This window comes from Actinia tenebrosa, unplaced genomic scaffold, assembly GCF_029948245.1.
Source record: "Actinia tenebrosa isolate PJP-AT-01 unplaced genomic scaffold, QUT_ActTen_1.0 PGA_scaffold10__47_contigs__length_13832649, whole genome shotgun sequence".
Taxonomy (NCBI): domain Eukaryota; kingdom Metazoa; phylum Cnidaria; class Anthozoa; order Actiniaria; family Actiniidae; genus Actinia; species Actinia tenebrosa.
The window spans coordinates 1,289,052-1,314,816 of NW_028292570.1; the positions used below are offsets into that span (position 1 = coordinate 1,289,052).

The 25,765-nt window shown below is 38.5% G+C and overlaps 2 protein-coding genes across 2 annotated transcripts; one reads left to right on the forward strand and one right to left on the reverse strand.

Annotated features, from left to right (window-relative positions):
* Positions 1 to 11: 11 nt before the first annotated feature.
* LOC116303675 (choline/ethanolaminephosphotransferase 1) lies at positions 12 to 10,957 on the reverse strand. Its single transcript, XM_031713256.2, has 7 exons — positions 10,620 to 10,957; positions 7,331 to 7,620; positions 6,864 to 6,948; positions 6,153 to 6,284; positions 5,043 to 5,201; positions 2,616 to 2,741; positions 12 to 1,735 (listed from the first exon to the last, which is right to left on the reverse strand). The coding sequence occupies exons 1-7, from the start codon at positions 10,842 to 10,844 to the stop codon at positions 1,619 to 1,621; spliced, it is 1,134 nt and encodes a 377-aa protein (XP_031569116.1). The 5' UTR covers positions 10,845 to 10,957; the 3' UTR covers positions 12 to 1,618.
* A 475-nt stretch (positions 10,958 to 11,432) lies between these two features.
* Positions 11,433 to 25,512, forward strand: LOC116303674 (NACHT domain- and WD repeat-containing protein 1). Its single transcript, XM_031713255.2, has 12 exons — positions 11,433 to 11,546; positions 12,881 to 12,993; positions 13,365 to 13,567; positions 13,940 to 14,083; positions 14,535 to 14,757; positions 15,524 to 17,092; positions 17,532 to 17,829; positions 18,360 to 18,562; positions 19,717 to 20,124; positions 21,217 to 21,462; positions 21,995 to 22,813; positions 23,056 to 25,512. The coding sequence occupies exons 2-12, from the start codon at positions 12,894 to 12,896 to the stop codon at positions 23,838 to 23,840; spliced, it is 4,998 nt and encodes a 1,665-aa protein (XP_031569115.2). The 5' UTR covers positions 11,433 to 11,546; positions 12,881 to 12,893; the 3' UTR covers positions 23,841 to 25,512.
* The last annotated feature ends 253 nt before the right edge of the window (positions 25,513 to 25,765 follow it).

The window sequence follows — 25,765 nt, forward strand, 5'->3', positions numbered from 1 at the left end:
TCATCACGTAATACGTGTACAATAGCTTTACTCAGTCCATGAAAACCTTTACCAAATGGATAAATATATATTAAATTAAACTTATTCAACAACCATCTTGAAAAATCGGTAGCAACGTGACCAAGATCTTGGGAAGGTAGGTGCTTGATGTACTTGTACAAATATGCTTAAAATTAGTGGTATATGTACCTTATAATACAAGTGTTCGTCACACATGACGGAGATACTAAAGGGATACAATCAATTGTAAAATCATTGTGGGGTTCAAAGTATAGAACATAGGAAGGTGAGACCGAAAGGTATGATGGCAATACATAATTATCCTCAGATGTATTCATTTGAGATACACTGTGTATGTGTTAAAAGCCTCCATGCTTTCTGTCAGTGTAACAATTTCTGAGAATTCCATGATTCGTATCACTAGATACATCTCATTGACGTACTTCCCGTGTACCACTTCGGTCTCAGCGCCTTTTTTTAAAACATGACAATGATTTTGCAATAGAGTGTATTATCAACTCAAGTTTTCAAAATGGCTGTCGTCAAAGGTTCTCTTTCCTAAGGTTTTTCGCTTCACAGTCTACAATATATATCTTCATGATGTTTGCTATTCGACCGAAACGTTTCTTATTTTCCACGGTACGGTTGTTCTGCTGATACTGACTGAGGTAATCCATTTCAATTTCAACTAAAGCTTAGAACTGACAACATACAGCAAGGCCTCACCGCGAGTGTTTGCACAAATGGCGGCAAAATAGGAACAAATGTCAATCTCGTACCCAGAGCCTGCGTTTCTTCTTGCTTGCGGTGATGAACGAGGGCTCAGGCATAATCCATGTTTTGAGAACAGGATTTCTAGGACTTCCGGTATATATATATACATGTTCCCGATTTCTAATTTTTTTTTTTTTTTTTTTTTGATGGTAAGTAAACACAGGACTCTGTGTGAAAGCATGATTCTCATTGATTATATTTCACTTCCGGAAAATTGCGCATGCGCCAAAAATTGATTATGCCAGAGCCCTTGTTCTTCGTCGCATACCAGAAGAAACGCAGACTCTGGGTACGAGATTGGAACAAATGTGCGATATAGATATTGATCCATAAATACAACAAAAGCATTCAACATAATGATAACAAAATAATTTTTGAGGTGAAAGTAACGTCACATCCGCAATGTCGGTTGACTTTGACAAAAGATTTAGTGTTGGTGTCTTTTGTCTTGTCAACAGACATGGCGTACTTCATGGGAAGGGATGATGCACGCCACCAGTTATAAAGATGGATCAGTTGGAATCATTCTACTATATAATCTCCTGCTTAAAGAGAGTGATATCTACAAACAGAGTTTAAAACACGTCTGACTGATTACATACGTCATCAAAACCGAAGTCAATGTTATTGGTTCCTTTTTTAGTATCACCAATGAACACCTTCTGTTATTCGTACCTTGATTTAAAATCATAGAAAGAACTTTTGTGTTCCTGAATCGATACAAATACAACTTACAACAGAAACAGTTTTTGAGTGTCAAAAATGGATAATTTAAACATTATTTAAGAAATAAAACGTCCGAACTTTACTTAACGATATGTACTTTCTTGTGAATACTGGGTGTTTATTTGGTCTTTGTTGAAGGTTCATAGGGTATTGTAAAGCAACAGATGTTAAGATGGTCACATATTTGCTTACAAACCGCTGTGCAGTAGCGAGCGACGTCGAATATGACATAAGCCTGCAAGAAAATAAGAACGGTTTGTTTAACGAAAATAAAAAGAAATACACGAGATTCATGAAGATTTATTAGCACTACGGCTAAGGGATTCTAAGAGATAAGGGCAGAACATTTGTAATCTTACGGGACCTGACTTAGAGCGGAGGGGTGAGGATACCCGGTACCCAACACCTCAAGAAGTGAAATCCTGGAATTGCCTCAAATATCTCCAACTACTTTCAATTCTCTACTTTCCCGTAGCAAATAATGCTTTGCTTTCAAAAATAATGCTTTTCTTTTAAAATCCCAAAATGAAACGTTTTTTTAATTGAATACACATTATACCTGCTTTAATCTGTAAAATTTGGTTTAGTTAATTTCCAGAACATCAAAACGTTTGGAGTCATGGAAAATGAGCTGACTTACGAAAAAATTTCTTTAAAACTTCTTCAAGGTTCTATCTCTTTCCTGTTTCTTATAGTTTCATTTCCTATTTGGATATCAAACGAGGTGTGTTCTGTATGATCATGCAGCCTTCATCACAACAAGTGCGATTTTTCCTTCTGGTGACCCTCAAAACCGCAAAGTATTATGGGTATGAGAAAGTAGAAATGAATGTACTGTCCATTAGCATGTATGCTAAGCAACGTATTTGTGTATAGACACCTAGTACTGGGTAATTCAACAGGTTTCTGAGGTGGGAGGGAGGAGTGAGTATTTACCTGTACCTACATCTAAGTTAGTAAAATCAGGTTCCTATTTTGGAAAATGTTTTGACTTTTTCCTGATGGTATCATGAATGGGAAAGGAAACGACCACCCTCTATTGCCTGCCCTAGAGTTAGGGTTCAAAGTATCCCTAACTTGGATCCCTGTGGAGCAAGTCTTTCAGTTCTACTTACCAACATAAGATAAAGAAGTAAGAACTCATCAAAGGGACTCCCGTAATGAATATTTAATATTTGAACTATTCCTCCCAGCATTGTAGAGTCTTTGAAATCCAAAGGGCTTTTAGACATGCAGGCAACCTGTCAAACGATACAGAAACAAACAGTGAAAAAATGGCCAATGCAGAGAACGCATGTTCGGGTATAGAATTGGCGGGAAATTTTAAATTTGTGTCAAAATCACAGGGGAATAACACCCATATCCAAAATAAATGTGTCGTAGTAGATAATTTTATTACCGTAGGTATGAAAGTTAGTAGACTGACGTTTCGGACGTTAGTCCTTCGTCGGAGTCAATGAGAGAAAGAGAATGATGGAGGGGTTTATATAGTGGTGTAGGGAGAAAACAAACGAGAACAAAAGGATCGAATATAATAATAGTAGGTGAGAAGTGGCTAATTAAAAATACACTACCAACACAGACCAACTCGTCTGGGAATAGACCTTTCCTGAATTAGTTTTGCGCGACCACGAAACGATGGTCATAATTTGAGGTTGGACTTAATAATAAAATACAGTAGATCTATGAACACATCACGTTCACCCTCGCGGTTAGGGTTCATTGCTTCATGGTCACTCGGGCGAAATCGGGAAAGGTTTAGTTGGTGTTGTGCAACAGAATTTTAGGAATGATTGTTCACATGAATAATGCTTTTTGTATAAGTCAAGCATGTTTAGTTTAGTAACCGATATTGTTTTGACTTAGAGATCTTCTTGTAGTTTCCTGTTCTACAAGCCTCTTTCAAATTGACCTTAACATTCATGAAACTACCAAAGTTGAGCTTGTCTAAATACGTGTCGTAAATAGAATCTCAGATTAGATTACATGATTAGGTAAGGAAGAGCCATTTAGCTATCTCTACGCATTCTTGGTTTGCAATCAATCCCAAGAGAGCACAATAACAAAAGGGATGTCCGCCATGTTGGAAGATATAACAAAAGAATTCATTGAAAAATCTTTTGTCAAATTCTTCCAACATGGCGGCTATGACGTCTATTGCAAACGAGTAATTCAATCTTGTACATAGTTGTGAACAAGACTAAGTTTAAGAGTTTCTTTGTTTGTGGGAGTCATGACTTTACTACTCTTTTGTTTCATCCACGTTTTTTAAGGTTGTAAGGTTGTAGTTCTGGTTGTACTGGGAGGTACAGACCTAAGTAATAGTGGCCGAGTAAGGAACTAACTGGACTAACAGCCACACCGACTAAGGAAAGGCCTTCTGGTCAACCTGACTCTGCTCTAGTTTGTGTAGTTAGCTCTGACACTCAACTTGTAAGTAACGCCAAAGACAAGGTTCAATAAAACGAGCTCGACAGACCAGAGATCCCTAGCGTACCGTAGTCTTACATTAGACTTCCGTCAAACAAGAAAATTAATAGATAATATGAAAATACTAACTATTGATTGAAGGAAGCCTTGGGTCATCTAATCTTAAGTATGCGTATATATGGGTCAACACCAGAGCATTTACAAATCGCTACTTTTTTAAAATCTACTTCTAAAAATGGGACAATGCCTTTCTACATAAATGGTAGCGTTTTTGAGCCATTTTCGACCAGTTTACAGCCAAACAATGAAAAGCGTGCAAGTGAAGTCTCCTTTTTCGCCGACACGGTTAAGATTCATTTTTAATCGTTTCTTCACTCTTGACAAGGTATTCGTCGAAAAAAATAGCATTTCTGGTGATTATCAGAGTGGATTGAAGGCCAAAACACATCAAAAGCATTGTTTTTTTAACCGGAAAACGCATGGATGTAGGTAACGGAAATAATTTGCGCAGCTGTGTGTATAACGTTCAATCGTATGTTTATCTATGTAAATGCTGTGCGCGCTTGAGATCTAATACTTCTTCAAAAATGCATGCTACTGTATAATTATCAGTTTAAGGTACCAGGGGGGACCTTCGCGACCGATGTTCACTAAAAACGTCATAGGCGCACTAGCTATTCCCGCTAATTATGGCTACAAAAGTATATATTTTCTTGATGTTGAATAAACACAGATTTCAACCATGATAGCTATTTTTCAATCAATCTAATCAGTTTTTTAAGATCGCGAGTTTTATAATTTTCGACCGCTCTTTTTCAAGAAACTCCCAGAACAAGGGATTGCTTTTGGCTTGAATACAATTGACGTCATCGTAAAGAGCACCGTTTGATCTCCAAAACGGTAAGGTGAAGGACGATTAAATTGTCAGAAATCAAGGTACCCTGATAATAGTAATGTTATAGTTTTTAAGAGAGAGAGAGAGAGAGAGAGAGAGAGAGAGAGAGAGAGAGAGAAAAGAAACTGGAATATTTTAATTTCGACAAACAATGTATTGAGTCAAGAATGAGAAGTACTTGTTTTAACCCACAGCTTTGTGGTTTGTTATGACTTACCACTAATTTCATGGAAAGTTTGGAAATGGCCAAACCAAATGCCAGAAAATACAAACATGGTTGATTATGGAAAACCTTCATTGGAGACTTGTGGGCCACATAGTAGCTCATGTACAACATGATAGCAATTGGAATTAATGGAGATAAAACACTTGTACCCTGAAATAGGAAGCAAGAAATAAATGATTTTCTTCCGTATAGATTACTAGTTAGTACGTCAGAGAAAAATCTTCAAAACAAGGTAGAAATATATTGATACGTTTTTGTTTCTTCCAGGTTTGAACAAAAAATTACCAAGCTTTTGCATCCTAGAAAGTAAAGCATCTTTAGGGTTAAAGAATTGGGACAAGAAGATGAACTGCTAGACCAGAAGCTTGGCAATTTAATTCTTTTTTTAAAAAACTTTGGGAGAAAGAAGAATGTATCAATATGGTTATCCCACGTACGATGACATTCTAGGTAGGTAGGTAGGTGGGTAGGTGGGTAGGTGGGTAGGTGGAAAGGTGGGTAGGTAGGTAGGTAGGTAGGTAGGTAGGTAGGTAGGTAGGTAGGTAGGTAGGTAGGTAGGTAGGTAGGTTGGTAGGTAGGTAGCTAGGTAGGTAGCTTAGGTAGGTAGCTAGGTAGGTAGCTAGGTAGGTAGCTAGGTAGAAGCTGCATTTATATGTAAGATAGTCAAGTCCGAAGTAGGAACATGATATCGTTCAGGTGGCTCTGTTCTATAGCTTAGTTGTTGTGAAAGACCATCTCCTTGGATCTGGCCTTTAATCAAACCTACTATAATCTATTAAAATGCCATGGTTACAGCTTTCAGCCAACCAAATTATGAAATAACACACCAACAAAGCAACCAACCAATTTTCCCATAAACTTTCTAACCAACAATGCAACAGTGACATAGCCAGCTCCCTTCTTCTTGAATATAAAATACCTAGCCTGTATATATTGGGGGAGGAATCATTAATTGTGGGGGAAAAGGTCCCATTTGTAAAGGAGGAATCATTTGTAAAGGAGAAACCATTTGCAGGTCAGTGTGAAGCAACCGCTTCACCCCCTGGCTACATACAGGTAGTACAAGCAAAACAGTACAAGCACAGCAGCATCTACACTTACAGCAATGGTTGAGCCATTTTTCCCTCTTCCTCCTTCATATATTTGACTAAAAATTGAGCACATGGCATAAACAGTACCACCCACAGAAGACCACAGAAGAGCTATCTTTAGTGATACACCAATTAAAGGAATCTGAAGAGAAAAATAAATATTTGGTTAACAGTGCACCAACATGGTGATGATGATGTCACATTCTAACCAAGAATAGAGGCATGGCAGCCATGTTGGTGTACACAACAAGAGAAGCTAACGAGAAATCTTTGGTTAACGGTACACCAACATGGCGGTGATGATGTCACATGCTAACCAAGAATAGAGGCATGGCAGCCATGTTGGCTTACATAACAAGAGCAGCTAACGAGAAATCTTTGGTTAACGGTACACCAACATGGCTGGGATGATGTCACATGCTAACCAAGAATAGAGGCATGGCAGCCATGTTGTTGTACATAACAAGAGCAGCTAATGAGAAATCATTGGTTAACGGTACACCAACATGGTGGTGATGATGTCACATGCTAACCAAGAATTGAGGCATGGCAGCCATGTTGTTGTACATAACAAGAGCAGCTAACGAGAAATCTTTGGTTAACGGTACACCAACATGGCAGTGATGATGTCACATGCTAACCAAGAATAGAGGCATGGCAGCCATGATTGGTGTACATAACAAGAGAAACTACACAAGAATGATTAATAGTCAAATCATACCTTAATTGCCCAAAAAGAAGAACCAAAGATGCCTGTTAGGAGAAAAATGATCATAGCAGACACCTGCAGCTCTGTGACATCAATTCTATACATCAAAAATAGAAAAAGAGATTCAGTCATGGGAAGCATAGGGTTGCATAGCTGTGAGAGCACATCCGTCACATCAAAGGTGTTTGCTTAATAAAAGGGGGTATAAAATGCAATTGTGCTAATTTTTGCACAAATTGACCTAAGTTAATTGCACAATTCCTGTGAAAAACAACTCCTGAAAAATCGTATAATTTTCAAAAAAACCCATGCTTTTGACTATACAATCATGTACTTTATAGAGATAAATAGGTTCCACTTAATCACTAGAGGTACAACAGCTCTACTCAGGATAGCTGTAAAAGTGTAGTAACTTAGATAAAAGATCTTCAATTATAATTTGAGTTTTTATCTTTATACTAATATTTATATTTACTAACCTTCCAAATTTTATCACCCCTGACACATATGCTTGCCAGTGTGCACAGTAAAACAAAAAAACAGCAAAGAAACAAATGAAAAACATCCATTGAGGGTTATGGCCAAGTTCAACAGAGATACAAAAAGCCAGGGATAGCACAACCATTGATATGGTATCACAACCATGGTCCATTAGCTCACCAAGAGGTGAACTAGAATTAGTGCGTCGAGCTTGTTTACCATCGATTGCGTCAAGAGATTGGTAAATAAATAAACCAACTGCACAGGTCAGGAATGCCCAACATGGAGCCTATGTATACAGGGAATAAGTAAAAACTAATATTAGAAACACATATTGAAACTTTTAGCTGCAACTTCTGTGCAACAGCATGTATCTACAACCGGCTGGTTCATGCGGTTTAGTGTCAACCTGTTGTGCGGGTGATCATGGGTTTATGCCTCACCTGGACATACACTTATGGTTGAAAAAACTGAGGAGAAAGTGCTGCCTTTGTAATTACATCTACAAATGGATGGCCTTTCAAGTGGCATGGATGACTGGTCTCTTTAAATAGAGATCCAATGTCTCCAAACTTATCACTATAAACAATATCACAGGCTGATAAAGGTAATACACTGAGGATGTACATGAAGCCCTGGCAGTCACCCTCAGTGCCTATACACCTCATACTTAACACTTCAATCATAAATTTAATATATGTTGGGTCCCCAGTGGAGCATTGCTCTATGTGGTTTCCCTGCCCATAATAATAATAATAATATACATGTAATAATAACTTTATTTAACTTGGAGACATACAGTATGCTTAGCTTAAGGCTAGTTTACAGGTTGTCCACCTAAAACTACAAAACTATTAAAATATCAAAATATATAATAATAAAAAAAAAACAAGAAATATATACAATTCATAAATAAGAAATATATCCAATAAAATACTATTTAAATACAGTGTAATATATTAATGCAAATGAGAAAGACACTTATGATAATAATAACTGATAATGAGATTAATTTGTTAACCAAAACTTATTACTGACTTTCATTCCAACCTTTACTCTAATATCATTTCATTAATTTTCTCTATCTTGGTAGTGTTTCTTTTTCCACAGTGATGAGATGCCCATGAAGCAAGGTAGCTTTGTCTAATATATTTAGATATCAGTAGGGTTGTGGTTCCTAATGACAATACTCACAACTTCAAATTTTGCAAGGACTTTATGATATTTTGCCATACAGTATATAATTCTTTTTTGAAAGCTAAATAAACATAGTTTTTGGAAACCCAATCAGCAGAATTGTCCTGAAAAAAGTTATTGGGTTCTTTATTTCTCTCTTTTCTTAGGTCCAGTTATTGGATTTCTCAGATCAAGTGCAATTACGCATTAAATCTAGATTTTTGAGTTTTCCATGGTTGTCTTTGCAAAGAAGTCGATATCTTTTGATTAAAAAACATCTGAGACACAGTTGTTTACATAACATGGTGATTGGGGTGGCTAGTATGAGGTGTAGGCGCTGAGGATGGTCACTGCCAGGGTTTCTTTACATGTGGATCTTTCACTTCCCTCCGATATTGTTTAGTAATAATGAAGTGTGGAATCTTCCACACAACATCAGTCCAATGCTCACCCAACTGATGAGCCAATAGGCTTTTCACTAAATTTAACATTAAAATTAGATTTTAAATTTAGCATTAATGCAGGAGATTTCAAAATGGATATAATTAAGGGCACAATTAAAACTTTAAAGTCTGAAATGAAAACTTGTGGTAAACTGCTAATAAGCAGTTTGCAATTTTGGAATCACTCATTTGATTTCAGACATACAGTAATAGGAAATTTATTGGATTTGGACATCATTTGATATTATTATATAGATATCAATGAAATACCAGGTTTTCTCTTGTGCTGAAAACTTGATATCTTTCACCAGTGGAAGATACCATATCTTTCACATGTGAAGATATTGCTGTTGAATTGGCTTGCTATTTTAATAAAGAATTTTTGAGCTTTTGTTTTATTTAAGTTTCATCGATATCTATATAATAAACAGAACATTACATGGCCGCTTGGAGATACGAATTTTATCTTCTTAATTGTGTTCAATTCAGATATCTCACTCGTTCCCTGCTCTCACTTGTGAGATATCAATTGAACACTCGAAGATAAAACTCATATCTCTGCGCGCCCATGTAATATCCTCTGTCTCTACTATTTTAATAACTGTATAGTGTGTGCTAGTTTATAACTACTGGCCTACTGCCCCTTCCATACGGTCACTGATCTACTGATGTAGAGTACGACTCATTTTGGGATGACTTCTGAAGATTTAGATGATGAACTTAATAAATATGTCTAACTAAATTTAGGCCTATCATGCCAAACGTAATTGATGAATTATTAGTAGGGCACACAAAGAGGCCAGGAGTATGAATTTGGTATGGCAAACACATTAAGTTCAACAGGGCTTGCCACATTTGATGACTCTTAAAACTTCTCAGATTTGAAAGCAAAAGTAGAAAACAGAATAACAAAACAAGCAACTCCTGAATTCAAGGCTAAGCCTGCCTGTTCTGCACACTGAGGTTTTGACTGGGCCTAATGCAGTTCATCTTGGTACTGACGGCAAGATGATAATGATGATGCATGAGTAGTTTATGTAAACAGTTGTCAGAGCATAAATGGTAATGATTTAGTTACAAACTTATGTTGCTCTGACCAGGTTATACCTATGTCAAAGGCATGAAGAAATATGAAATAATAGGTCTTAAACGTACATGGGTAACTTGTACACTGTTTCTACAGTTTTGCTAGCACCTGATGTAACCACAAGCCAAATAGCATATACCACAGAGAATCAAAATTATATATATATAATCAAGTTATTAAGAAAAATAATTCATATTTTTTGAATTCTAATACATCCAAGCTCAGCTTTTTTCCTCAATAAATACCTTGATAAAACAGTGGTTTGTACATCAACGTTTTGATAATTACATAATGCAAAGAGGGATCCATAACACAATAGGTTGAACATTTTGTTATGTTAATAAGTATGTTATTAACCAAAATGAGGGCATTTGCGCGTATTTAAGGCATTATGTAGCGCTTTGGACCGTATTTTTCCGGGCTTTGTATCAAGTTGTTGGACAAACTGATGCAAAAATAAGCTTAAGCTATTTCAGCACTTGCGATAATCAAGGAAATATATAATAAGATGCAACCAGACGCGAAACAGTTAGTTTAACCATGCTTTTCATCGACCCAAGACAAACCCTAACAACTCCTCACCGTTCCTTTAGCTTGTGGACAGTAGTACATCAGAATAAACGAAGTAATCACATTAGCGATTAGACCAAGTACAGTCAGTAGATTTGGAGCCACCCAAAGAGGGATCTGCTCTACAAGCCATCTCCAATAGATTTGAAAGAAAGGATCCAAAACAGTCGAGCACTGTGAGCTGTATTTGTGTTGTGAGAGGCGTTTTAGTTGTTCATCGTTCATCACAGCCAACATGGTGACAAAATCTTGTGTCTAAGGCCAGGATATCGCGATATTTTTTAGTTGTTTTAAGAGAGTTTTTCGATTCAATATATCTTCGATTTATCCACTACTTTTAAAAGCCTCGAGAAGAGGCACGGCTTGGTTACATAGGATGACAAAAATCCTTCCCCTACGGACCCCCCTCGGGTTTATTGTACTTTTTAAATTATCGTTCTTCTCTCTTACGACTCTCTATGCATAATCTTTATTGATTTAGTTGCTACGATGATAAAGATAAATAATTTTGAATATTACAGGTTTATAATTATATACTCTATTTATTTCTAGTTTTAATTATCATTGCTTGGTTACGAAGAATCCTTATCGTACCCCCCCCCCCCCCCCCCTATAGAATTTTTATCATATAATTTTTATTTTTCTAAATATATATATTTTTATTAATTTACTGATGCGTTGATTAAAAAGATAAATAGTTTTGGTTAATTATTCCAGGTTTAAAATATTATTTTCCATTTATGCGTTTAATCACTTAATTCTACTTCATAACTTTAATGCATCAGTAAATTGAATTGTCTTGCAAATGCAAATGATCTCTATCCCGCTTCAGCTGGCTTCCACTGAACGACCCTAAATATGTTAAGATATGTTTATTCTGAATGTAAGGCGCTAAAGGAATGCTAAAAAAGTTCACAGAAACACAAGATCAACTTAAAGGTAAAAAGTATATTTCTTTAAAATATTTTTGCCGGGCATAATTTCGGCAAATTTTAGCCCTGCTACCACTTGAACTCATTCAACCTTTTATTAGACTTAGCTCGAGATTTTAAACTAAAGTTTTCGCATATAACTTTTTACGGTACAAAATCGAAAAATTCTCACTAAAACTATTCTCAAGTATTTTCATATTTTAAATCAGATTACTCGAAGGTCTGAAGAACTAGAGTGGCCGTTCACAGTATCCGAGGTTGTCACTCATGATCGATTACTACGTACTCAAATCTTTTATAAATTTATCCATGAATTTTTAGCATTCAAATAATTCGATAATCAAATCACTTTATTAGTAATACTGTATTTCCTTTAGCAGATAAATATCAATTGAATCATTTTAATCTTATTATAATTATTGAAAATTTTATCGGCGTTCTCGTACCCAAAGCTCCCTCATATTGCTTACTATCAATCACGTGACTTTTTTTGGAGTCGACTAGGGGGCAAAATAAACAAGCGGTTGAATCCATTTTTTTGAGGCCAGCATTTCTTGGACTTCCGGTATGAGAGCGCATGCGTTCAAAGATTTGCCAAAAAATAAAGTTCCCGATTTCTAATTTTTTTTTTAATAGGAAGTAACCAGAGATCTCTGTTTAAAAGCTTCATTTCCATTGATTATATTTCTCTTCCGGAAAGCTGCGCATGCGTCAAAAAATGGATTATGCCAGAGCCCTCGTTCTTCATCGCAGGCCAGAGGAAACGCAGGCTCTGGGTACGATATTGGATCGCTTACTGTGAAATGTCTGCTCAACCTTTTCAACGGCTTGTTTACGTCTTCTATGGGAAATGGGAAATAGGTTTTGATTCATGATTCGAAGATATAAAACTGTTCTTGTCAATTTCTTGTTTGGTTACAGTTAGTATGATTGCTTATCCTATTGACCAATCAGAGTTCGTTGCTAGGTTGTTTTCAACAGCCATTGAAGTGTTGTTGTAATTCGAAGAAAAGTACGTGAAATACATGAAAACGAAATAAAAATAATTAGGCACGCCGGGCGTGCGATGAGACGCTAACTAGCCAGTACATTTCTTTGCAAAAATGCTTGATTTCAAAAATCCATAACTTCGTAGGCCAAGGTGGGAGTATAGACTGCGTAGCGGCCCAAATAGGGAAATTGGAGGGGGGGGTGGGGAGGGGGAAGGGTTGGGAGCCTCGTCCCCTTCTCCACAGGCCCCCCACCCCTTGGGAGGGGGGCGGGGAGTAGGGCTTTACAATGACTAGTCTATTAATAATAAGTATTATTGACAACCGGCGTGTTTAATTTGTTTTCTTTTAGGACACTAAGTACGATGGCAGACCAAATCTACCGTATGATCACAGGTGATGTAACGGATTTGCCACCAAAAGAATCAAACATTGTGCGGATATTCACAAGCTCCACATTCACAGGTCTGTCCAAACAAAATTAATTTTAATTATATTTGGTCTATTTTTTTTTCTTTTCGTTTTCCATTATTCGTTCTTCATCTTCGTTGCTATTCTTTCTACTCTTAAAACAGCAACCATAGATCGATTAATTTTGTATTTGCTTCTTCCCTGTGTTTCATAAGTTCTTCTCTGGTTTCTCTGAGTTCAAGGTTTCCCTTCCTCTGCGCAAATGAACTTCTAAACCCCAGCTCCATTCAGTGAGTGAGAAGCCACTCTGTGGAAACCATCCGTCCGTCCGTCCATCCTTTCACCGTTTGTTCCTCGTTCGTTCATATTATATTAATTCGGTTTTCCTTCGTTCTCAATGTTGTGGGTATTATACCCACACACAGATACCTTCGAAGAAAGAAACAAACTTATGAAAGATGTCTATCCGAATCTGCGAACTTATTGTGAGCAGCATAGTCTTGAGTTCCAAGTAGTTGACATGCGCTGGGGAGTACGAGATGAAGCATCCGCTGACCACAAAACTAGTGAACTGTGTATCGAGGAAATAAAAACCTGTAAAAGACTCACACCCGGGCCAAACTATGTGGTATGTAATCCACTACTTTGCAATACATAATTCTGTATTGCTATATTGAATTATGTTTTGCTGTGCTGTGCTGTGCTGTGCTGTGCTGTGCTGTGCTGTGCTGTGCTGTGCTGTGCTGTGCTGTGCTGTGCTGTGCTGTGCTGTGCTGTGCTGTGCTGTGCTGTGCTGTGCTGTGCTGTGCTGTGCTGTGCTGTGCTGTGCTGTGCTGTGCTGTGCTGTGCTGTGCTGTGCTGTGCTGTGCTGTGTTTTGGATCTTCTTATTTCTTCTTTGATGTGGCGGCCATATTGGTGGTATCAACAAGAGTGAATTGAAATCTTTTGTTAAATACCATTAACATTGCGTTAATGACGCATAAATATTTCCTGTTGCAGTGTTTTTTGGGTGATAAGTATGGCTATCGTCCCTTCCCGTGCAAAATCCCAGCTACAGAATTCGAGCTGCTTCTTGAAATTTCACGAAACTGTGAAGATATCCCCACAGCAGACATTGAACTGCTTACAGAATGGTTCTTGAAGGTAAGGCGAATATAAAGGATTTTAACGAGGACGTTGTAATATATAAAGAAATAAATGAAAGAACTGCAAAGTCTCTGCAAAGGATTACTTCTAGAATATCATGGGTGGCATGGTTGGCGTAGTCGTTTACTGCTCGCCTCTCACCGCTGTGGTCCGGGTTCGAGCCCCGGCTAAGACTGGATCATATATAAGTTGAGTTTGTTTGATGTGTTGTTCTCTTCTATGCCAGGAGGGTTTTCTACGGTTCTCCGGTTTCCTCCCTCCGTAAAAATCAACATGTTGAGTCGAGCTTTGTATGTCGTAAATATAGAACGTAGTGGTAGTGCGCGTGGAGGCAACCTGACGGTAGAAAGCCATGTACGGGGCCGGTGGTGGTAAACTATAAGTTTTTTTTCCTTGGGAAACTATTACATAGCATACATATCATTATTTTTTTCCTTAATTTGTTCAGGATGACAATGCCATCCCGGCTGAGTATGTCCTCCAACCAGTAACGTCTAAACTACATTACTACACTGACATGCGTGAAAAATCCCGTGAACAGAACAAGAAAGAACGAGCGCAGTGGTGGAATATCTTCGAGACTTTTCAAAGAGTGTTAAGGCAAGCAGCACGTATCGCTGGTAACCAGGGCAAGTTATCTTCAAAAGATGTTCACAAGTATTTCAAATCAGGTATTTTGATCACTTGGGAATAGATGCAAAAGTAGATGGGTTTTGTTGCTTGTTGATGATCTAGCAAACCAATTGACGACAGGAACGAGTGCCTAACCGGTTAGTATAGAATCGTATTGACAAAACTGGGAAGCGCGCAAGACTGGGTAGTCTATAGATAAAGAACTTTCTCCGATAATTACGGCAAAGACAACATGAGTACGCAAAATAGATATTTTTTTCACGAACTGTTTTCAGCCTTAAAGCATAAATTAATAGACCTTTTTAGCATGTGCGCAATGTTTTCCCATTTAAGACCACGTGTCATTCCCTAGAGTATAATTTTCTTTTTAACGGTTGTGAAGTGCGCGTGATATAAGAACTGAACAAAGACAGCATGTGCATATTCATTCATATATATTCCAATCTGTCTGTCTGGGATTCTATTTTGATTACTGGCCGTTGATCACGTGACCCATGCATCGATCCCCAGTAGGGATTCATCAAGTTGCTTCTTTCATCTCGGTTTTCAACCTATTTTATCTAGCAGAACTATAGTTTTTGCTATTTTCCGCATCCAATAGAGGTTTGGCACCATCACGTGCCGGCGCTCATAATACAGCTTGGGCTGCCTGTGGTTAGATGGCAGAACAATAAAATCCCTCTGCTCTTGGGAAATTAAATTATTTCTCCTATAACGATTGTATCTTTCCTGCCATCTAACATGGCTGCCGTCACGTGATGGTGCAAGCCTCTATAATTAAATATTCTTTATCGTTGTGATCAGTTACAGAGGACGAAATCGAGCATGGCATCCTCGAATCAGCGGACCCAGAATCTCAAACCCTCTGCTACTTCCGACATATCGAAGATATCCACGTGAACATCCAAGAAGAAAAGACTCGCTTATACACAGATATCAGCCAGGGTAAACAAGACTTTGAAGCCCAGGAGCATTTGGATCGATTAAAAAGACAGAGAATACTAAATAAACTCGGCGAAAGCAACGTGACGCATTTCACTGTGCCCTGGACCTCAGAAGGGATCAACGTAGCCGACAGGCGGCACCAACGATACCTGACCGAGTTCTGTGACAAGTTTGAGTCTGATATCCACAGACTAATAGATAAAAGTCTCAACATTATGAAACTTAACAAGGTAGACCAGAATCCACTGTTAAAGGAGATTCTCCATCATAGTTGGTTGTGTAGAGACAAATGCGCGTCGTTCAGGGGACGACAAGACGTTCTCGAACGAGCCAGGAATTTTCTTTCCCATGACAAGAAATTGAAACCTCTTGTTATATACGGGTCTTCTGGATCTGGTAAGACTTCCATCATGGCAATGATTGTAAGTAAAGTCAAAGATTGGCTCGGGAAAAGTTCGGTTTGTGTTTTTCGCTTCCTCGGGACGTCCCCGGATACTTCGAACATCGTTGCGACCATCACGAGTATAAGTCGACAGATTCACGAAGTTTACAATCTTGGCCCTCTGAAGGAAGAAATAGCCGAAGATTACTCTCAGCTGGTCAGACATTTTCACGAATTGCTTTCTTCCTCGGAGATATCTGCAGAGAAGCCCCTAGTCCTGGTGGTTGATTCCATTGACCAGTTATCGCCCAGCTTCAACGCGCATCTCATGAATTGGCTACCAAAATCTTGTTCTTCTAATGTCAAGATAATCCTTTCTGTTTTGCCCGGATATTACGACATTTTACCGACACTTCGCCGAAGCCTTCACGACGAACAATGTTACATCGAAGTTCCTTCCCTTACCAGAGAGACTGGCCAAGAGATCCTAGACGCTTGGCTCCAGGGTATCGGACGAACTTTGAATGACCATCAACGTAGTGTCGTCATGGCCTCATTTGACAAATGTCCACAGCCTCTTTTCCTCAAGCTCATATTCACAGAAGCATCGCAATGGTCTTCATACACAGACGTCAGCGGTATCTCCCTCGGCGCAAGCGTTAAAGAAGCCATTGGATTTTTATTCGATAGGCTGGAAAGGAAACACGGTAGAATTTTGGTCGCGCATGCCCTTGGATATATGACCGCTGCACGTAACGGCCTGACAAAGAACGAGCTCGAAGACATTTTGTCACTAGATGATGACGTCATAGATGACGTCTATCAGTATTGGGATCCTCCTGTTGAAGGTGTTGTTCGCTTGCCAAACTTACTGTGGGCGAGAGTGAGGCATGACGTCAACGAGTTTCTGGTTGAACGTCAGGCGGATAAGAAGACGATAGTCACGTGGTACCATCGTCAGTTTTGGGAGTCAGCAGAGTCAAGATATTTGGGTGACAAGAAAGAGAAGATTTCTAGACACGCATTAATGTGTGACTATTTTAGAGGTGGGTTTTAATCTTAAAACTCGTTGCTCGTTGTACAGTACAAAAGAAATTAATGCCAAAAAAACGTGAAGACAAAGTTTAGGAAAATTCCATATTGTTGTTACCTTTCGTAGGTTGATGGTATTCAAATTGCCCACAGTGCATTTCGGGTTCTTAATACAACACGCAGCATGAAATAAAGTCTTTACCAACCTTTTTTTGAAATAGCTGTTGACTTGAGTGAAAAAACTCGAGTCTTAAAAAAACGGCATGCAAGGGTTCGCACACAACCCTTGCCCTGTGCAAGTAGGGAGATAGCAACCATATGCTAATTGATGATAATACATATCTTCACCAGTAAGCTAATAGATGATTATACATATCTTCATCAGTAAGCTAATAGATGATAATACATATCTTCATCAGTAAGCTAATAGATGATAATATACTTTTGTCTTAGGGGCTTGGGGAGGAGGACGTAAGAAACATATAATCCTGACGCGACGTAAGAAAGCCCTACCAGACGCAGACAGACAGGTTTCATCCCAGCCTCTGCTGTTTGCCAAAGATGTTTACAACATTCGTAAGCTGAGCGAGCTGCCATACCACCTCATCAGGGCAGAGAAGTTTGAAGATCTCGATGATAAGATCCTTTTTAATTTCGAGTGGATTAACGCCAAGATTCGAGGACAATCTCTTAGTGATGTTCTGGTTGATTATGAGAATGCGATAAGCGTAAGCAAAGATATGGGTGTGAGGTATGTTGATTGGGATACCTGTGGTAGTATGTTGAACTCTTCCTAGTACGTCTACGTAAACCTTGGGCTGAAAACAGGTCAGCGGTCGGGAATAAGGCGACTTATTCCCGACCGCTGATCTGTTTTTTGCCCATGCTTTCCACCATAATCGCTGAGCCTGAGGTGAATAATTGTTTTAGCTAGTTGCGACGTTGTTGTAACCCTGTCACGCCAGCTTTGCAACATTATATAACCTCTGAATTACTATTGTATTGAGATCAGTACACAGTCAGTCATTCTTGAGTAAAGGGGATTTACAATCTCAACTTGTGTCTCTAAACTGTCTTCCTAAAGACATCCACAACATTACACTAGTATAGTTTTAGAATTGAATATCAGCGGAAAGGCGAAATTCAGGATTAAAGAAAACGTTGTAGTATCACCACTCGAGCAGTAAATATGTTCAAGTCTAAAATTATACTAATAGTATTATTTGCATAATACTGATCCATCAGTTACCCTCTTCATATGTATTTTGTTTTCATTTCTAGGCTTGTACAAGAGACCTTGGTTCTATCAAGCAGCAATATCAAACACGATAATGACTGCTTGGCTGCTCAACTCATCGCACGATTATTGGCCTTTAAAGAACATTTTCCAAAAATAGCTGTGCTAATCGAGCATGCCTACCGCTGGTGCTATGCAAGACAGTCACCTTTGTTAATTCCAATGTCAGCTTGTCTCATCTCAGCAGGTATGGAACAGGGGACGTAGCTGTAGTAATGTAGATGTAGTAATTCCGTGACCAAATAGAAGCTTTACAACATCACGTGTTTTACAATAATTTACAAATTTCTCGCGCACTGATTGGCTGATTTTTATCATCAATAAGAGGACAGACAGATAAAGCTGACGTCAACGAGCGCGCGCTCTTTCCGTTGGTTGTTTTGATCGCTAAAAATGAGAAGTTTTTATCGTTTTGTTATTGCAAAAAACAAATACACATCAGTTTTTTATGAGTCTGTCCTCTTATTGACGATAAATTGCGTCATCACATTGTCAAAGCAGTGTGCGGATCCACTCGGCATCAATAAAAGGACAGACACATGAAAAAACTGATGTCTATTTGTTTAATGGCAGCCATGACAGGAGGCAGGAACAATTGAATCTGGTCTAATCTGATTTACATGAGAAAGAATTCAGTTTCCCGAAGGAGAACGACTCTTTTGTTACTTTTTATCCAATGAGCTTACGTTTTCCCAAAAAGAAGGCTTTAAAAACGAATATTCGTAAAAAAATTAGTTTTTAAAACCTTTTGTTTTTTTTTAAATTTTACTCATAGCCAACTCTTAGGTTATCAATAGCTAGTGGGTTAAAGAAAAGAGACTACAAAATGTATCGCTGAATAATAAGAGATCAAATAAGAGAGGCTAGGAATCTACTAAAGGTTTTCCCCAATTACAATAGATCCTATCAACTAAACGGCATGAATAAATGATTTAAACAAAACTTAACCTAATAATTCTCCAAGCTAAACTAAATGGATCCTTGTAACTAAAGCCAGGAAAGAGGAACAAATGGTCTATACTGAGTAAGACCTAAATTAACCTTTCTATTTGATCCTTAAAGGGCGACTAAACGACTTTTAAAAATTAATCCTTAATCTATACAACCTATAAGATTATTTAAATAATAAATTAAATCGTCCTTTTAGCTTAACTGACAAACTACATGATAGAATCATTAGCTCTTTCTCCATCACAAGATATTTGTACTCGCTCCAGGCTTTCTCCTGCGTTATTCGTACTCTAACTTGAATAGTTGGATAATAATACACAGTCCTTCTTTTGTTTTTCATTAGTTCATTTTTTCACCGTATCCCAACTCCCTCTATTTTCTTTCTTTCAGTTGCACCTCTTATCACGAATCTTCGTGGTCACACAAAAAGAGTTAACGCAGTAGCTGTCACGCGTGACAACAATTTCCTTATCACATCAGGCGAAGATTCTTTAATCAATATCTGGAACACCAATAACCACGACTGCTTACACACTCTTAAAATATCGGGAGAAGGTGAATCCTATCTCGTCCTCTCACCAGACGATCGTCTAGTGCTCGCCGCGGCTGGTCTTGGCGTGGGGATCTGGGATCTAGATACTGGAGAAAACTTTCAGAAATTTGAATGCGGTGCAAACGTCACGTGTCTTGCTGTAGGCCCAGACGGTCGTCACGTGGCTGCAGGATGCGAGGATAATACGATCAGGGTGTGGAATATTCAGATTGGTACGCTGGAAAAAGAATTACAGGGTCACGAAGGTATGTCTGTCGGTTGTGTTGGCTCGTACAATGTGAAATCTTGTTCCCATATCCCGCTTTTTTCTTGGCCCGCAGGATCTGGGAACGAGATTGCAAAATAAGACCTCACCTTCTCATTCGCATTGCACACATCCAAAATAGCCTTACACACGAGATGACTATGAGACTATTTAATCAAGCCATACCATCACGTTTTAAATCTAAAGCCTATTCCTTGAAAAGTTTGACTTTCACGCGATTCGAGAAAACTATAGCATTGGTTTTACACATAATGATCATTACATAGTCACATCACGATTTTGCAACTATGGACCCCTTACGTGTGACGTCCATCTGGGGACAAAACGACGAAAATAATGTACATGAGAATTTGTTTCAAATCTCAAGAGAAGGAAACTCTTTTAATTATTTTGACCCCCAGATAGGGAATACACTCTACTGCCTTGAGACAATTGCTGAATTTGGGTCAGTTTCTATACATTTATTGTATTGACCCAAATGCTTCGACTTAAAACAATTGTTTCAAGGCAATATGTCTGTCATTAGTGCAAGGGGTCTTTTCGAGATAGAAGAAGCTCAATAGACCTTTTCCCGAATTCGGATGAGTGACCACAAAATAATGGTTCAAAGTTGAGGTTGGACTTGATAAAATAAATTGAATGTTTGAATACATCAAGTCCAACCTCGACTTTGCAACCATCGTGTCGTGGTTATTATAAAAGAGGGTAAAGACAGGTTAACCACAAAGTGATGGAACGTGTGCCCCCTCGGCGAAAAACCCTCGGTTAGCACACTAACTCATATTGGCAATGCTCATTTTCAAAACATGTGTCATTCCCTTGAGAATAAGATTATTTATTTAAGTTTTATCCAAATTAATTTGTCTTCTCATGCGCAACTGTTAAACAAAGAAATGATACTCTAGGAAATGAAATGTGGCCTAAATTCAACATTACCCACAACAAAGGTCTATTTAAGACGTGACTTCAAACTTGGCTCTTTCGTATTTACGCTTCTGAGGTTCCTAACACTTTTATTGCTGTACTTCTTTGCTTCATATGTTTTCTTAATGTTAGTTATTTTTCATCTTAGGTCCTGTCATTAGCATCGCATTCAATCCACAAGGTCACGTGATATCTGCATCGAAAGACGCTTCGCTAAGAGTCTGGGACATATCAAGTGGGAAGTCCATCACGCATTTCCAGGGCCACAATAAACCAGTACTTTGCCTGGTTATGACTAGAAATGGTAAAACTGTTGTGTCGGGGTCAGAAGACAAGACAGTAAAAGTATGGGACCTAGTGTCACGTGACTGCATTACCTTAAAAGGGCATGAAGGTAATAAATTTTATTTATATCAATAACTCGACCTTTCACTCATCCCCATTCACAACTCACTTTCATCAGAGAACAGGACACAACACAATAGACTTGATTCCTTCTGGTGCAATGTTTTACCATTTTAGACCAGGTGTCATTACCAAGATTATCATTTCTTTGTTTGTCGGTTGCGCATGAGAAGACACATGAATATGAATATGTGAATAAAACTCAAGCAAAGAATCTTATTCTCAGGGAATGACACGTGATCTGAAATGGGAAAACATTGCACCTAGAAAAATTAGGTCTATAGATATTTTGCACTACACATGTCCACGCCTTGGGCTGCCTGTGGTTAGATTGCAGATAAAATCCCTTTGCTCTCGGGATTTGAATTCTTTCTCATGTAAAACGATTGTATTGTTATGCCATTTAACATGAAACCTAGTGTACATACGTTAACTATATTATCATAATGACGGGGTTAATTTCCATATCGTTGAATTCTGTCTTTTTCACGTTTTGTTAATATAATTTTTGTGTTTCGTAGGCCTTGTAAAATGTCTGGCTGCAATGAATGACGGTACACGTGTTGTGTCCGGTTCCAAAGACACACACATCAAAGTCTGGCACTTAACAAGCTTGAAGTGTTTGTTGACTTTAAAAGGTCACTCAGCCCTTATATGGGCCTTAACAGTATCCAAGGACGACAAGATGATCGTGTCCGCAGCAAAAGATGACATGTTGAAGGTCTGGCGCTCAGATGAAGGACAATGTTTACAGACCTTGATTGGTCACTCCTCGTGGATATCATGCGTTGCTTTGACAACGGATGGCAAAACCATTATCTCCGGGTCTAACGATAAGAATGTAAAACTTTGGAGTGCGGCTGAAAATGAGCATGCGCAGAAGCTCGCGATTGCTGGCGATCACGTGATTCACCACGATGCACAGCCAGAATGTGTTGCCATGACAACAGATGGATGTTGGGGTCTATCAGGTGCCAAAGATGACGCGTTTAAGGTTTGGGACATGAAGAGTCAGAAAAGTGTTTTTTCATATCCCGCCTCGGTATCTTGCGTGACCAAGGCGCACACGTCTGCGCTTGCAGTGACAGGATCGCATGACGGTACCGTGTCAGTTTGGGATTGCGTGACTGGAGAAAAGGAAAATGTCCTCAGTGGTCATAAAGGGAATGTGACTAGAGTTCTGATGACGGAGGATGATTCAGAGGTCATATCTACCGGGGCTGATGGCACAGTACGGGTTAGATCTATCGAGGGACATGCAGAAGGAATAACTCTTCGTAGTCATACTAATGCCGTGACAAGTGTGGCAGTTTTCAGTGACGGGCGACATATTTTAACCGGTAAACTTTAAAAAAAATTATATTAATGAAGATAAAGAGAATTATGAAAACAAACTTGTCGAACACGTAATGCTGATAATACCAATATTTTCTCTACAATTTGCAGCCCAGTATTATTGCCCAACAAGTTGCACGATATAATTTGATACCAGTATTCCATTACCGCACCCTCGTTAAATAACTGCACAACGAAGTATCCACGAATAGATCTTCTACAATTTTCCCGTCTTTTCTCATTTTAGGTTCTAAGGACACGACCATCAAGCTATGGGACGTTTCAAGTGGAGAATGCCAACTAACCTTCCAAGGGCATAAGAAAGACATTACCTGCCTTGCCATCACGTCTGAGAACAAACACTTTGTGTCAGGATCAAATGACTTTACCTTAAAAATATGGTCCACGGAAAACCCCGAAAGCATCCACACAATTGTTGATTACAACGACTCTATTGTGGATGTAGTTATGACAACAGACAACCGCTTTGCCATTGCGGGCTCACACGAAAGCAAAAAACAGCTACGTATGTGGGATATCAAATCTGCTGAATGCGTGATGTATTTTGAAGGTCATACCCATGCTGTCATGCGGCTTAGAATTTTGCGAGCTCACGACATTTTGGTTTCCAGTTCTCGGGATGGGACAGTCAAAATTTGGGACATCAAAACAGGAGCGATGTTAAATTCATTTGACTTCCAATCTCAGGTTAAACACTTTGATTGTGCACTCGAGAATGAGAATCACTATTCAATGATCGCAGTTACCAAATCAGGTACTGTTGGTTTTATGAAGCTATGGAATCCCAAAGAGCATCCAGGTGTAGTGACGATGCCAAAATCGGATCCTGTAAAAGAGAAAGCGCTTGAACCGGCCAACGATAACAAAGATGGCGAAGCAAACGAATTGCAAGAACCGCGTCTTCCAATGAACAGTAGTGACAGTGTTCATGAAATCAAATTTAGGGGATATGGAAAATATCGTAGCCGAGGAAGAAAATGTTGTAAATGCTGTAAATGTTCTTTACTTTAAAAATATAACTTCATGTGACATCTTCCATTGTTACATGTGACATCTTCCATGTTGTTGTTGTTTGTAGTATTATGGGTAAGGCTGTTACATGTGACATCTTCCATGGTGTTGTTGTCTGTAGTATATTGTGGGTAAGGTTGTTACATGTGACATTTTCCATGGTGCTGTTGTCTGTAGTGTTGTAGGTAAGGTTGTTACATGTGACATCTTCCATGGTGCTGTTGTCTGTAGTATTGTGGGTAAGGTTGTTACATGTGACATCTTCCATGGTGTTGTTGTCTGTAGTATTGTGGGTGAGGTTGTTACATGTGACATCTTCCATGGTGTTGTTGTCTGTAGTATTGTGGGTAAGGTTGTTACATGTGACATCTTCCATTGTGTTGTTGTCTGTAGTATTGTGGTTAAGGTTGTTACATGTGACATCTTCCATGGTGTTGTTGTCTGTAGTATTGTGGGTAAGGTTGTTACATGTGACATCTTCTATGGTGTTGTTGTCTGTAGTATTGTGGGTAAGGTTGCTACATGTGACATCTTCCATGGTGCTGTTGTCTGTAGTATTGTGGGTAAGGTTGTTACATGTGACATCTTCCATGGTGCTATTGTCTGTAGTATTGTGGGTAAGGCTGTTATATGTGACATCTTCCATGGTGTTGTTGTTTGTAGTATTATGGGTAAGGCTGTTATATGTGACATCTTCCATTGTGTTGTTGTCTGTAGTATTGTGGGTAAGGTTGTTACATGTGACATCTTCCATGGTGCTGTTGTCTGTAGTATTATGGGTAAGTTTGTTACATGTGACATCTTCCATGGTGTTGTTGTCTGTAGTATTGTGGGTAAGGTTGTTACATTTGACATCTTCAATGGTGCTGTTGTCTGTAGTATTGTGGGTAAGGTTGTTACATGTGACATCTTCCATGGTGCTGTTATCTGTAGTATTGTGGGTAAGGTTGTTACATGTTACATCTTCCATGGTGCTGTTGTTTGTAGTATTATGGGTAAGGCTGTTACATGTGACATCTTCCATGGCGTTGTTGTCTGTAGTATTGTGGGTAAGGTTGTTACATGTGACATCTTCCATGGTGTTGTTGTTTGTAGTATTATGGGTAAAGCTGTTACATGTGACATCTTCCATGGTGTTGTTGTCTGTAATATTGTGGGTAAGGTTGTTACATGTGACATTTTCCATGGTGTTGCTGTCTGTAGCATTGTAGGTAAGGTTCAGTTACATGTGGCATCTTCTATAGTCCTGTCTGTCTGTAGCATTGTGAATAATGTTGTCATAGGGAAATCAGACGCAAAAGACTGCAGTCAATCAGATAAATTGTTCAATACCTTAAGATATTGACAATTGACGCCAGTTTATTGGACGATTTCCATGTCGCAAATATTGTCTGGATTGCTAGTAGCAATAAACGTAATGGTAATTAGATGAATTCATTATTTTAATTATAATGTTGCTAAACAATTGGTTATTATTAATAGAAAATGTCAACTAATTCAACAATTTTAACTAAGATGTAAGGTGTATATAGCTTAATTAGTTACAAAATTCTCCAACTGCCTCTAGGGAGATTACAAGATATCAATTCTCCATAACAAAATGTTGATAACAGCTGAACAACGTTAGTTGCATTCATTGTTCTACTATTTCATAAAAGAAATATCAAACAGTTTTCCTTGTTACATGTTCTGATCAAAACATCTTGGAATGCTAAGAGAACGAACACTTGAGAAGCTGGAAACCACTTCGACTCGGGTCGTTGTTTAATCATACGCTTCTCTTGTTAGTGTTCAGCCCTCAGCATTCCGTGTGTTTTGATCAGATTATCAAACACGGAATTTTTTTATTATAATTCTTCATTAATAAGTTAATGCCATTACTGTTATGTACTGTTTTTAGTGCTATTGATTGCGGCCGGTTCCAA